The 13,307-nt window shown below is 42.6% G+C and overlaps 1 protein-coding gene across 1 annotated transcript; it reads left to right on the top strand.

Annotated features, from left to right (window-relative positions):
• The first annotated feature begins 59 nt into the window (after window positions 1–59).
• On the top strand, window positions 60–13,153 carry mtf1 (metal-regulatory transcription factor 1). The gene is made up of 11 exons (XM_058053191.2): window positions 60–201; window positions 1,002–1,485; window positions 6,096–6,334; window positions 8,415–8,546; window positions 8,655–8,728; window positions 8,900–9,033; window positions 9,226–9,306; window positions 9,967–10,069; window positions 10,130–10,740; window positions 10,815–10,884; window positions 11,482–13,153. Exons 2-11 carry the CDS (start codon window positions 1,042–1,044, stop codon window positions 11,952–11,954), a joined length of 2,361 nt encoding a protein of 786 aa, XP_057909174.2. The 5' UTR covers window positions 60–201; window positions 1,002–1,041; the 3' UTR covers window positions 11,955–13,153.
• Window positions 13,154–13,307: the final 154 nt, after the last annotated feature.

Here is a 13,307-nt window from a genome sequence, read left to right as displayed (position 1 = left end):
GTTGTCATTCACAGACACATTAATAGGTTTTGTAAGTCCGTTTGGAACAGAAAGTGAAAGGCTGGTAGTCCTGATTTGAGTATGAAATTCCCCATAATCCATTGCGCGTGACGTCATTTGGCAACCTAGGGAGGGGATATGACAGGAAGAAAGTGTTCAACAGCCAAAGCACGGGAATAAACCCCAAAACAATCCTCGCAGGTAAATGTATTTTTTCTAATGTCGCAACTCTATTGTCTTCAGAGTAAATATATCGCTTTGTCATCTTGTCAGATTGTATTGTTACGCCTGGGAAAAAAAAAAACATTTGCGCTCTGAGGTCAGCTGTCGACATTAAAATGTTAGGGGACTAGCTGAGGAGCTAAGCTAACTTCTAGCCTAGCAACCTAGTGCCGGAGTAACACTAGCTAAGGCTAACTGGTAATATTGACGTTAAAGGATTAATGTATTAATGAATACTTTTTAGTAATAGACAAAAATGAGTTTTCCAAAAGTCACAACGTTGGTTGCGTAATTACCGGTGCACACATTACCGTTTTTTTCTCAGTCAAATCATCATTTGTGGCTGCTCGTAGCACCGCAGGATGAGACGCTAAGAAACGAAAATATGACAAACAAAAAATATTTTTGCCTCTGTGAGTCCGTTAAGCACAATTTGCAACAAAAGTGCGCATTTAGCAGGCCAACCTTGAAGCGTGTTGTAGGAGTGTGAGTGTGTGTGTGTGTGTGTGTGTGTGTAGCGGCGCAGCGGTGTTGTCAACGTTAGCTTGTGTTTCATTATCAGTTACAACAAAGTCATTGTGACGTTACAAGGTAGACGTAACGCTTCTTTTGTGATTTGTGAAGTTTTCAACCACTACTGGTAATGGAATGTTCTAGATGTCATCTCTCCTGTGTACTGTGGGACTCAGTCAGTTTTGTATCAAGCCCCTACTAAGGCGAAGAGTGTTATTGTGGAAACTATTTCCTAGAAAACTCAATTAAATTTATTGTTTTGTCAGAGTGAAGCGTCCAAGTCTTCCTTGGGAAAAGGGAAGGACCATGACTGAAAATGGCCCTCGCACAGAGGCGCCACTTTACTTTGAGGTGGAGGTGGATGAAGATGAAGATAAAGTCCACTTCGACAAGGCCGAGCACCTGATGGCCGAACCCTCGTCGTCGTCGTCTGGCCGCATTTACGACCGAACCACCGTCCTCATCGAGCGGGACCCCATCCGGCTGGACGAGGAGGGCGAGGAGGAGGGTCACTGCGGAGGCGATGATGACGGGGTCACTTTCATCACTGAAGGCGAAGGAGATGAAGAGGAGGGGTCCCTGGCCTTTATGGCAGACCCGGACGCCATGTCTCAGGGTTATGTGCACCACACCATTTCGCCGGACCAGATCCAGTTCACTATTAATCCCGGATCCACCCCTATGCCACGAAACATAGAGGGCGCCACCCTCACCCTGCACTCTGAGTGTCCAGAGACGAAGCAGAGAGAGGTAAGATGACACAAACAATAACAGTTACAATAACAGAACCTAAATACTGAAATTATAGCCAGTGCACTTATTTAGGGGAAGGTGTGGTAGTCATGTGACCATGATTTCAAGCCCCTCCCATTTCCCCCTGGCTGTGAAAAAATAACCTCATGGTGTAGTAAGCATGCTTTTTAAATAAACATTTCTTCATGACAACCTATTCAGCAATTATGTCAAAGCCAATTGATTCAGTTAGACAAACTCATATCATTCATGTTGACAAGCTACCATAGCAACCTATGGTGATTGATGCTAGTTGAAGATTAGCCTAAAATGCTAGAGAGGGGGCGGCACGGCGGACGAGTGGTTAGCGCACAGACCTCACAGCGAGGAGACCAGGGTTCAATTCCACCCTTGCATGCATGGGTTTTTTTTCCGGGTATTCCGGTTTGTCCACAGGTATGAATGTGAGTGTGAATGGTTGTTTGTCTATATGTGCCCTGTGATTGGTTGGCGACCAGTCCAGGATGTGCTGGACTCGCACAAAGACAGCTGGGATAGGCTCCAGCACCCTGCAACCCTCGTGAGAATAAGCAGTAGAAAATTAATGAATGAATGTACAGTGTGGGCTGCACAGTGACAGAGTGGTTAGCGCACAGGGCTCACAGCTGGGAGACTCAGGTTCAATTCCCCCCTCGGCCATCTCTGTGTGGATTTTGCATGTTCTCCCCGTGCATGTGTGGGGTTTTTTTTCCGGGTACTCTGGTTTTCCTCCCACATTCCAAAAACATGCTAGGTTAATTGGTGACTCCAAATTGTCCATAGGTATGAATGTGAGTGTGAATGGTTGTTTGTCTATATGTGCCCTGTGATTGGCTGGCGACCAGTCCAGGGTGTACCCCGCCTCTCGCCCGAAGACAGCTGGGATAGGCTCCAGCACCCCCCGCGACCCTCGTGATGAAAAAGCGGTAGAGAATGAATGAATGAATGCTACAGAGGGTGTCTTTTCTAACTGGGATCACACTTCCCAACCTGCTTGGTAAGATGTGTTCAGGGATTCTAGAGAGGAGGATCCGCTGGATTGGAACAGCGTGGTTTTTGTCCTGGTCGCTGAACTGTGGACCACTTCGACATTCTTGCCGTGAAGTTTGTCTGACTTCTCTATATGCATTTTGTGGACTTGGAGAAGATGTTCAACCATGTTCATTGAGGAACTCTGGTTCCTGGTTCGCATTCCCGGCAAGTTGGGCCCGTTTCCAGTGATGGTTAGGCTCTGCCCTTTGTCAATAATTCTGTTTATTACTTTTTATAGACATAATTTCTAGGTGCAGCCAAGGTGTTAAGAGGTTTCAGTTTGTTGGCTGCAGGATTAGGTCTCTGCTTTTTGCAGATGATGTTGTCCTGCTGGCTTTGTTGGACCATGACCTTCAACTCTTACTATCAGTTCACAGCCGAGTGTGAAGTGGCCAGGTTGAAAATCAGCACCTCAATGTCTTGAGTCCATGGTTCTCGTTCTGAAATGAGTGCCAACTCCACTCTGTCCCAAGTGGAGAATTTTAAGTATTGCTGGGTAAGTGTGGGAAGGATGTAAAGCATGTTCGACAGGAGAATTGGTACGGTGTCTGCAGTGATGCGGCCTCTGTATCTCCTTTAAAGATAAGGCGAGAAGTACTGTTTACTGGGAGAAACTCAGAGTAGAACTGCTTTTCATACTCATTGAGAGGAGCCAGATGAGGTGGCTCGGGGATGTGTTCAAGACTCGTAGGAGGCCTCAACTGGCCTGGGAACGCCCCGGGATCCGCTGGACAAAGTAGCCGGACAGGGAGAGGGAAGTATGAGCTCCCGTGATAGCCGGTAGAAGATGAATGGATAGACATTTGTTATTTTACAGCCATTTACAGAAGCCATCATGCCAATTGATTATGATTTAGTTTAGAGTGATTTCAAGTGTTGAGAAAAAATATGCTAATTAACCAATCAACCAAGTTGTCAGGGCTGCGAAACATTTCAACATTATTCCAAAAAGAATTAGGGACAGGGGAAAAATAGGATGACCGTACCCCTGATATAAGCCTGATGCTTTCTGCATTTGAGTAGATCAACACAACAAGCCACTATTTGAGGAAGTGAAGTATCTTTTAAGCAATACTGGCACATAAAGTTTGAATTCCCTGCGGTTAACACTTCCAATCGCAAAGAAATAAGATGTCGACACAGTGACTTGAGTCACAAACAAAGGAAAGGTTCACTTCCTGTTTTTAGTCACACACCGATTAGCCTCAACATTATGTCCACTTGCACAATCAAGAGTCTGACTTTACAATACAATAAACACACAGCTTTGATTGGACTAGTGAGCTATTCATTTTTTTATATACTTCTCATCAGAATGTTGTGGCCGTCAGCATTAATGATCGCGTTGCCTGCCTGCACGCGCGGCCATGTTTGTTATCGCTACAAGGGTGCTTCCCTGATTCAGAATGTATTCATTGTTAGATTGTCTTTGTGTTTGCTATGTTCTTTGTCACATGTGACCATGTCTCCATGAGGTATTATTAACACGCTTAGCTAGCCTAGGGACAGAATGGTCCTCCAGGAGGACAATAAATGTAAAAAAAAAAAAATAGTAGTAGAACTTGAAAGGCGCATATTGTCTCCATAGAGATGAAGCTTTGTGTCCTGGCTTTGCAATGGCAGGCAACACAATCAATCAGCAGGAAAGATACAGTCTTTTATAACATTTTATGTTGTCATCCAGGTTTTAAATATGTTGATTTGTTGTTTTCCCATTCAAACAGGAATCTGGGCCACAACTAGCATAGCCGTGTGAGCAATGGCTAACATTGCAGTCATACTTTTTAAAAGCAGCTTCATGCTATCTGAGCCTTTACACTGAAATGAAACAGAATGACCAAATTTACAGCTCTCAGATTGTTAGGACAAACTTTTTTTTTTTCAAATTTGTCTGTTTTTTTCACAAAGCTGTTCACATTAAGACATAAAAACAATAAACCTTACGTTTTTAATAACAAAGACATAATGCAACGGTGATTTTCATTACAGATGTGTCTCACATACTTTTGTTTAAGGGCCACTCAAGTGTAAAAAGAAGTTGAGCTCTGTAAAACCTAGAAAACAGTCAACTTTGAATTTGGTAAGAAGTGATTACACATCTGATGACACCTTGCAGAGTCTGTTTTTATCTGATGTTCTTCCAATGGAATGTGCGTTGTAAAAAAAAAAAAAGACAGAGAGAAAGCCAAACTCAGGCAGAGTTAATCCTTTGTTGTCTTGAACTCGAGGTCTCACAAGATTTGCTGACAGATTCCCATGTGACTGCTTTTTATTTTGCACCTTTAGAGGCATATTTGACCCAAAGAAAACTATCCCAGATATTAGCATGCTGTGTCAGAGAGTCCACTATAATGACTTTGGTGTTTTATTGCTTAAAAAATGTTGAACCAGCCGACGGTGTCTTTACTGCAGGGGTCTCAAACTCAATTTACATGGGGGCCACTGGAGCTAGGGTCTGGGCAAGGCTGGGTCCCATCAGGTTTTCCAAAAAAAAAAAATTATACAAACTTTTTCGGTGCTTTGGTTCCGATTTTCTACAATATAGAAAAGCTCTGATAAAACATTACACTGTTTTTCTGCACAAAATAAGATGAAAAATAAATAAACAAATCAAGAATAAAGAAAATCAATCAATCAGTAATAAATAAATATAATAATAATAAAACGGCAAATAATAAAAACTCAAGAAACCACATATAGTTGGTGGGTAGACAAATTATTTTTATCAGATTAAAATGAACAAAGCATTATTAGAGCCCTGTAGACATGACAAAACACGACTATAGTCACATTTATACTTTTTTTTATTTACAACATATTGCGCAACTGCAGGGGCTTGAGACACATGCTAACTCGCAAACTAGAGAGCTAGCAACCTAAACGGTAGCCTTCAAGTTATTTCCTTTAAACTTAAATAGCCAAAAACTTACCACTTCCACACGGATAGGGAGGATAACGATTAACAGTTATTTAACCTTTAACATGAACATTAATCAAACGTAATAATTTTTTCTGGGTACATGATACCATACAGCATCCATATCAAACTTGTGCGGGCCGCACTAACATTAAACTTTCATATCAAGGCAGGGGCCTCAAACTAGTGTCGCGTGTTTGAGACCCCTGCTTTACTGTCTCACTGACCTGGTTTGGTCCGACAACTGTTTAATTTGTGTCTGCAGAAAAGGTCTTCAGAATTTTAGCTGAGAAACATCCATTGATGCATTCTCTCTGTTTTGTTGTATTCTTCTAAACAGAAGAGACATTTTTTTTGCAGAAAAGAAAATGGACTACTTTAATGTCCATTGCCTTGAGGCTGTGTATGTGCATGTATGAATGAGTGAGTGAAGTAGGAGGCCGCTCCACTGCTGCAGGCATTGGTGTTATAAAACAGTCTGTCCACCTCATGCGCTGATGATGGTGGCTGATTCAATGTGTCCAAGTCCCTTGGGAAAGGTCATTCATTCAGCCACTTCATCCAAATGAGTCAAATTCCTTTTGCAAATTCCTTTTACTCTTGGCACTCATTCTTCTGTTTGTCTCCACGTCTGTATCAGGTGAAACGCTACCAGTGTATGTTCGAAGGTTGCACAAGGACGTACAGCACGGCGGGCAACCTGCGCACGCACCAGAAAACTCATCGGGGAGAGTATACTTTTGTGTGCAACCAGCAAGGCTGTGGCAAGGCCTTCCTCACCTCGTACAGCCTCAAGATCCATGTCCGCGTGCACACCAAGGAGAAGCCGTTTGAGTGTGATGTGCAGGGTTGCGAGAAGGCCTTCAACACTCTGTACAGGTGAGCCACTTCATTGTACCATTGTGTAGCGTTCACAAGCACATTGCTTGTTTGTGTCTCTTTCGAAGCACCCAGCCTGTGTCTTAAAAGGGGAACTTTTGGGGCAAGATTCCCAAAAGTGCAGTTCCCCTTTTAAAGGACATATGTATTATAATATTTTTCAGCAATGTTAAATAAGTCAAATGTCTCTCAGTAGTGTATTGGAAGTATGCTAGCCAAAAGCTAGGCTGAATCTCGGTTCTCCCCCTTAGCCCTTCCCCTTCGTCTTACCCCTTGTCTTGCCCCTTCCCTTAACCCTTAAAACTTAGGGCCAAGTGAAAGAAGCCACTAAAAAAATGGGACACAACTTGATTAGTGGTCATTAGCCCGGTCATTAGCGTAATGCAAATGTGCAATATTTCCATCACTGCCTCTGTTACTACCTCAAACATATGTATTTATTTATCAACTCAATAAAATACACTCATATGTGACTTACTCATCTGTATACACCATTCATTATTTGCACTAAGACCCATTCATCACTGCACTAAAATTAATATATCTGCAATATGTCTGCTCCTGTATATGCTCCTGTGCAATATTATGTGTATACTTTGGATATCTTGTATATTTTTGTTAAACTGTCTTTTTTTAATCGACTTTTTTAACTTGACTATTGCACTGAAAGGAGAAGCTCTCCAATCTCGTTGTACATCTTGTATAATGGCAATAAAGGCCATTCCATGCCATTCCATTCCATTCTCATAACATCATCACCCTTCAACACTTGCTGGCTGTGACAGACACAGGATGAGATAGTTAAATTGTTCAAATTAAATGTTTCCTTCATTAAAGTAAAGTGCATATATTTCTACATTATTTCTATGTTCTATAGCAGGGGTGGGCAAACTTTTTGACTCGCGGGCCGCATTGATATGACAAAATTTACGGGGGGGGGCAGACTATATATTTTACACGTAACAGTCCACCTGGTATTATTGTATCTGTAAAATTGTCATGCAATCTGCTATTATTATTTATTATTTTATATTTATATTTAAATATTTTAAAAATAATAAAATATTATAATAATTACAATAAAATTAAAATAATAATTATTATATTATTATTATGTAAAATATGCAAATATAACAATATTATATATAATTAATATAATAATTAGCATTAATATAATAATTATAATAATCATAATAGTTCTAATAATAATTATAATAATCTAATAATCTAATATTAATTATTATTATTACTATTATTATTATTATGTGCTTGTGTCCCTTTTTTCAGGAGCACTTTGTAAACAACAGACCATGTCAAAAAACGAAATTGATAAAACCATCAAAAGGTTGGCTCAGGCCATGATGCCAGGTTGTATGTTGAGTTTAAATGAAATACTTTGGAAAGATTGGGCGGGCCGTATTCAAACACTTGGCGGGCCGGATATGGCCCCCGGGCCGTAGTTTGCCCACCCCTGTTCTATAGCCTACCCCACAACACTTAAAAAAATAAATAAAAAGCACACATTTTACCAATTATAACATTTACTGCAAAACAACTGTAATAACAGCTTACAAGCAGCACTATAACATTTAAAAAAAAATACAATGTATCACCAAACAATATAAACAAATTTATTAAAAAATCTCAGTTTAGTCTTCTGTCATAAAACGACAGCTAATGCAGACATGTGGCTAACACTCACCCGTATGTTTGTGACTGTCACACGGCTAAGCTAATAAACCTGAAAAATAATTTAATTGTATTCAATAAGTAAAATTATTATTTTTTTGCCTAACTTGAGGTGATTTTATGGTTCATATTTTTTCATATCGTAAAAGGCAGTAGCAGGCGTGCTGCCAGGAATTCTGGGTCCCATGGGAAAAATATCATATCCCCCCCCTCAACTTCAAAAGCGACCAAACTCTTCTCTCATATGTGGTGCAAATAATTGAAAGTGATTTGGACATTTCCCATGTTTGATTCTCAGTTACACATTTTACTGTATAACATCATTAATAAGTCAATATTTAGTAATGGGGACCTTTCATGCAGTTGAAACCCACTCAATTTGTCTTTGCAGGCTAAAAGCACACCAGAGACTCCACACGGGCAAAACATTCAACTGTGAATCCGAGGGATGCACAAAGTACTTTACCACTCTTAGCGACCTGAGGAAGCACATTCGCACGCACACTGGAGAGAAGCCATTCCGGTGAGCACTCCAATGAGGAACTAGTTGAATGATAATAACTGAGGATAATAATCCTTATGAATATTACATACAAAGAGATGTCTGACATGATTTGTTCTTTGCCTCAAGGTGCGACCATGACGGCTGCGGCAAAGCTTTTGCTGCAAGTCATCACCTAAAAACCCATGTACGGACCCACACAGGTATAGTGTTTCCTCATTTGAATGTCTTAACTAAATATTTCGTAGCCAAATACTGTACATTTGTGTTATGATGTATGTTTTTGTGTGCTTTTTAAGTATAATGATTTTATTATTATTATTATTATAGTATTGCTTGCAGTCTGATTCTGTTTGATTGACATCCTTTTACAGGCGAGAAGCCTTTCAACTGTCCGAGTGACGGCTGCGAGAAGACGTTCAGCAGCCAGTACAGTCTGAAGAGCCACATCCGGGGTCACGACAAGGGACAGGCCTTCAGCGTCACCCTCACTCACCCGCTGTCTGAAGTGAGTCACGCCACTGCGGCTTCGCACTTCTGCCAGGACACGTTTTTGTGTTGCTCCGCGTTCACTTTCTCACATACACAAATCACTGCATCGGTATTTAACAGTTACATCCTGTTTTGCACGACTTGGTTTGGCACATTGGAGGGTTTTACTGCAGGACTGTCAGTTCCATTCATCTTTATTTGTTTGCAGGATGCAAATCATTCACTGTGCCTCAGTGATTTAAGTCTGATCTCCACTGACTCTGCTGAACTACGAGAGCAAATTCACAATGTAAGTTGAGCTCAGCTTTATGGATTCTGAATTCACAAGGTCGTCTCGTTTCTGGTTTGCGCCATAGTGCAATCGTCCCGTACATCACATCGTACTTCACAACTAATGTGCAGCACTTTTGGCTGCTGTGAGTGTTCTCATCTTTGCTAAGTTGCTGAGTTAAAGCAATGAAGTTATAGATGGTTTGAATGATAACAGACATTTAATATTAGTTCATTCATTCATTCATTTTCTATGGGGGGTCACGGGGGGGGGTGCTGGAGCCTATCCCAGCTATCTTCGGGCGAGAGGCGGGGCACACCTTGGACTGGTCGCCAGCCAATCACAGGGCACATATAGACAAACAACCATTCACACTCACATTCATACCTATGGACAATTTGGAGTCGCCAATTAACCTAGCATGTTTTTGGAATATGGGAGGAAAGCGGAGAAAACCCACGCATGCAAAATCCACACAAATGGCCAGAGGGTGGAATCGAACTCTGGTCTCCTAGCTGTGTGGCCTACGCATTAACCACTCGGTCACTGTGCAGCCCAGACTTTTAATATTAGAAACAAAATAGAAATAGTTGAAATACTTAAAGTAATTAATGTACATGGTAAAGATGTGTCATTAAATAAGTACAATGAGTTGATTTTTTTTTCATTCGTTCCCAGGCACAGAATTTAGATCTGAACAACGTGACCCCTGTGAAAATCTTTGAGCTCATGTTCCAGAGTCCTGAAAACAGCGTCAGCCAAGATGAGGTCCAGCCGAACGGTAAGAAACCAAACATCCGTGTTGTGAACATCCGCTTACTCATACTTTATTTCCCCTCAGAGAGCCTCACTGAGTCATTCGCCCTGGACACCCCGACCCCGCCGAGGGTGACTGAAGCTTCATCTCTGATCTCGTTCTCCCTCAATCCCGCCTCCTCTTCATCCTCCTGCTCCCACGCAGCCGCTGCCACCGAGGCTCTTCCTTGCTCTCAGGCCCTCGCACCCGCCTCAGCCGCGCCCGCCGCCGCCGCCACTTCCATGCAGCCACCCACTTTTGTGCACATCTCCGAGGGACCTGCCCAAACTCCCAACCACGTCACCTCTCAGCACTACGTCACACTGCCATCCACATTCCTCCAGCCGGACACCGTCGCCCAACCTACTGCTCTGTCTGACCCGAACTCCACTCCCGCTGTAGCAGCCCCGGTCTTGAGCAGCACGGCGGCCAGCACTACTCCAGCCGTGTCTGTCATCGCAGGCGCCACCTCAGACCCTCTGGCAGCTGTAGCTCAACCCGTGCCTTTGGCCAGCGGCGTCGTTTCCAACTCCGGCCCAGCCACCATCACCATCGCTTCAACTCCCAGCCTGCTGCAGCCCGGCCTGGTCATGTCTGACCAGAACCTCCAGTGGATCCTGAGCAGTGCCGCTAACAGCAATCAGACCCCTGAACAAGTGAGTTTCCAGTCCCGATGGCGCCGAAAACTAATTTATTTGGACTTGGATTTAAATTTTGGCTTCCTTCACAGTCACATCAAGGAGGTCCAAAGGTAGAGAAGGTATTCTTCACTACAGCCATACCAGTGGGAGGAAATGCTGGTAAGATTAAGTGAACAACAGCATGCCAACACTTGAATATTTATAGGTTATCACATGGTTTGTCTGGTATCAGGCAAGGTATCATGCCCCCAAGTGTCAGTATCAGCCCGAGACCGAAGGGCATGCGATGATCTTATTATCACATACTATTTAATCATGAGCTTGTTATCACATACTATTTAATCAAAAGACCATTTTGTTTCCAGAAAATTTTCAGTTTATTATATGTATTATATCTAAACAGTGTAAACTGTTTAGATTAAACTGTTTAGATTAACAGTTTAATCTAAACAGATTAAACTGTTTAGATTAATACAGTATTAATTGGCTCTGTACCCTAGAAACCTCCCATGAATGATACAGGAAAAGGCCGAAATGATAACTGTGTCAAAGCCCAGGGCAGTGATACTGATAAAATATAGAGTTTAACCATGTCCAGTATCGGGCTGATACTGATGCATTCTAGATGTTCCCACTATGTTAAATCAAATACCCATTCCTTGTGGCTTTCTCGTTTTTACCTCGTGACACCTCTTTCATGGAAAATATACCCAAGTACATGCTGAAACTGAAACGCGCCATCGACTGTGATTTCAGGCAGCTCTGTCCAGCAGATCGGCCTGAGCCTGCCAGTCATCATCATCAAGCAGGAGGAGTCGTGCCAGTGTCATTGTGCCTGCAGGGACATGACAAAAGACAAAAGCGCCTCCTCTGTGGTCCCCACCGCCGCACAGCTCCAACCACCAGAAGGCGCCCCTCCTCCTCCGTCGCAGCCCCAAGAGCCCCCGCCACATCCTGCCGCCGCCGCCTCCTCTTCCTCGTGCTGCCTCCCGGAGTCTTCCTCCAAGTTGGGTGACATCAGAAAGGAAGCCGTCTCTTCTTCCTCAACGCAGACTTTCTCTACGATGGTGAGCGGCTCCGCCTCCGTCAACGCCTCGTCTCCTCACGCGCTGGCAAACATGGACGTGTCAGACTTCCTCTCCATGCAGAGTCCAGAGACGGCCGCCAACATTGAGGCTCTGTTGCTCGTCACCAACGACTTCAACATGCCCACTGATGGCAACGCTTAAAAGAGCGTGTACGTGTGAGATGCCTCGCCTTTCTCCTTAAAATAGCATACGCTTGGAACCTCTGTACCTTCAGTGCATTCTCCTCTCTCTCTGTGGCATTGTGCAACTTACCTGCGCCTGTTTCACTCTCCGTGTGGTAGTTTGCTCGCTGAGCGTTAACAAAGCTAACGCGGGGAAAAAGGCAGTAGAGAAGCTTTTTTTGTTGTTGCTAATGAATATATATATTCAAACATGTATATAAGTCACCGATGACACCTAGTTTCATCGTGATGTCCTGACACTGAAATGGTGAAAGATCCCGTTCCACCTCAGCAGGTGTGTGTGTGTGTGTGTGTGTGTACTGTACTCCCGTAGCCTGACAAATGCTTGGAAAAGGTGGTTGGAATGCAGTGAGTGCGATCGATCTTCACGTGTTGGTCCAAAAGATTTGATTAGAGCCACCTTATCAAAAAAAAATTGATAAGCCACACAATTTCCCTATAATTTTTTATTTAAAATTGTACATTTTAATTTATTTAAGACATTTAATTTTCCTATTTCTAATGGTGTTGATAGATGATAAATCTTTTATTAATTTATTCCAATTACTTGTGTATTTGAGTTGATTTTTGTTCCGAGTTCTTTTACGGACCTTACTTTCTGTAAAAATTATTTCACAGCTAAGAAACTACTGTCAACGTGTTTTTTTGTTTTTTTTTTACAGGTCGTGACCCTCTCAGGGACGCATTGGGTCATAATTGATCCCGGCTCCCTTCATGTTTATTATGTTTCCTTCCTTCTCCCTCACGGTTGGCCCTCACTCACATTTGCCCTGCATTTTGCTGCACACTAACCTTGTAAAGAGAGTAACCTTAACGTGCAGCACCGCCAGTTTTGTACACAGCTGCTGTAAATGTATCATTTAAAAAGGTGTGTGTATACAGTATATGTAAGATTATTCTAGAATTTGTATTTTTGTATAGACAGATGAAATAATCTACTGAGTTAACAATGTATTTGGTCAGTCAGTGAATATTTTACAATTTTGTTAAATTAACATCCCACTGCAAGAAGATAATGATACTGCCTCCTGCTCGGATTTTTTTAATTCTCAGAATTTTGTTGGCCTTACAATGTAAATGTTCTGTCTGCTTTTCGACTTGAGCACCCACTTCCTGCAAGGTGCATTATCTAAGAGAATGTGCGGCATTCTCTGGGGGGGGGGGGGGGGGGGGGGGGGGCTTAATATGTGAGAATCGCAGGAGTATTTATCACGTATTTGACACTTGTTGCTGTGTTTTTTTCCCCTCCAGTTTGAGCATTACCTACATGAAGCAATCATGAGGCCAGTTTAGATGTGTGAAGGAAAGGCTG

Source organism: Doryrhamphus excisus, linkage group LG5 (assembly GCF_037039965.1).
Source record: "Doryrhamphus excisus strain RoL-2023G ecotype Guam linkage group LG5, RoL_Dexc_Guam_v1.1, whole genome shotgun sequence".
NCBI classification, from domain to species: domain Eukaryota; kingdom Metazoa; phylum Chordata; class Actinopteri; order Syngnathiformes; family Syngnathidae; genus Doryrhamphus; species Doryrhamphus excisus.
The sequence above is the reverse complement of the archived record's forward strand: the minus strand, read 5'-3'. Positions and strand labels throughout refer to the sequence as shown.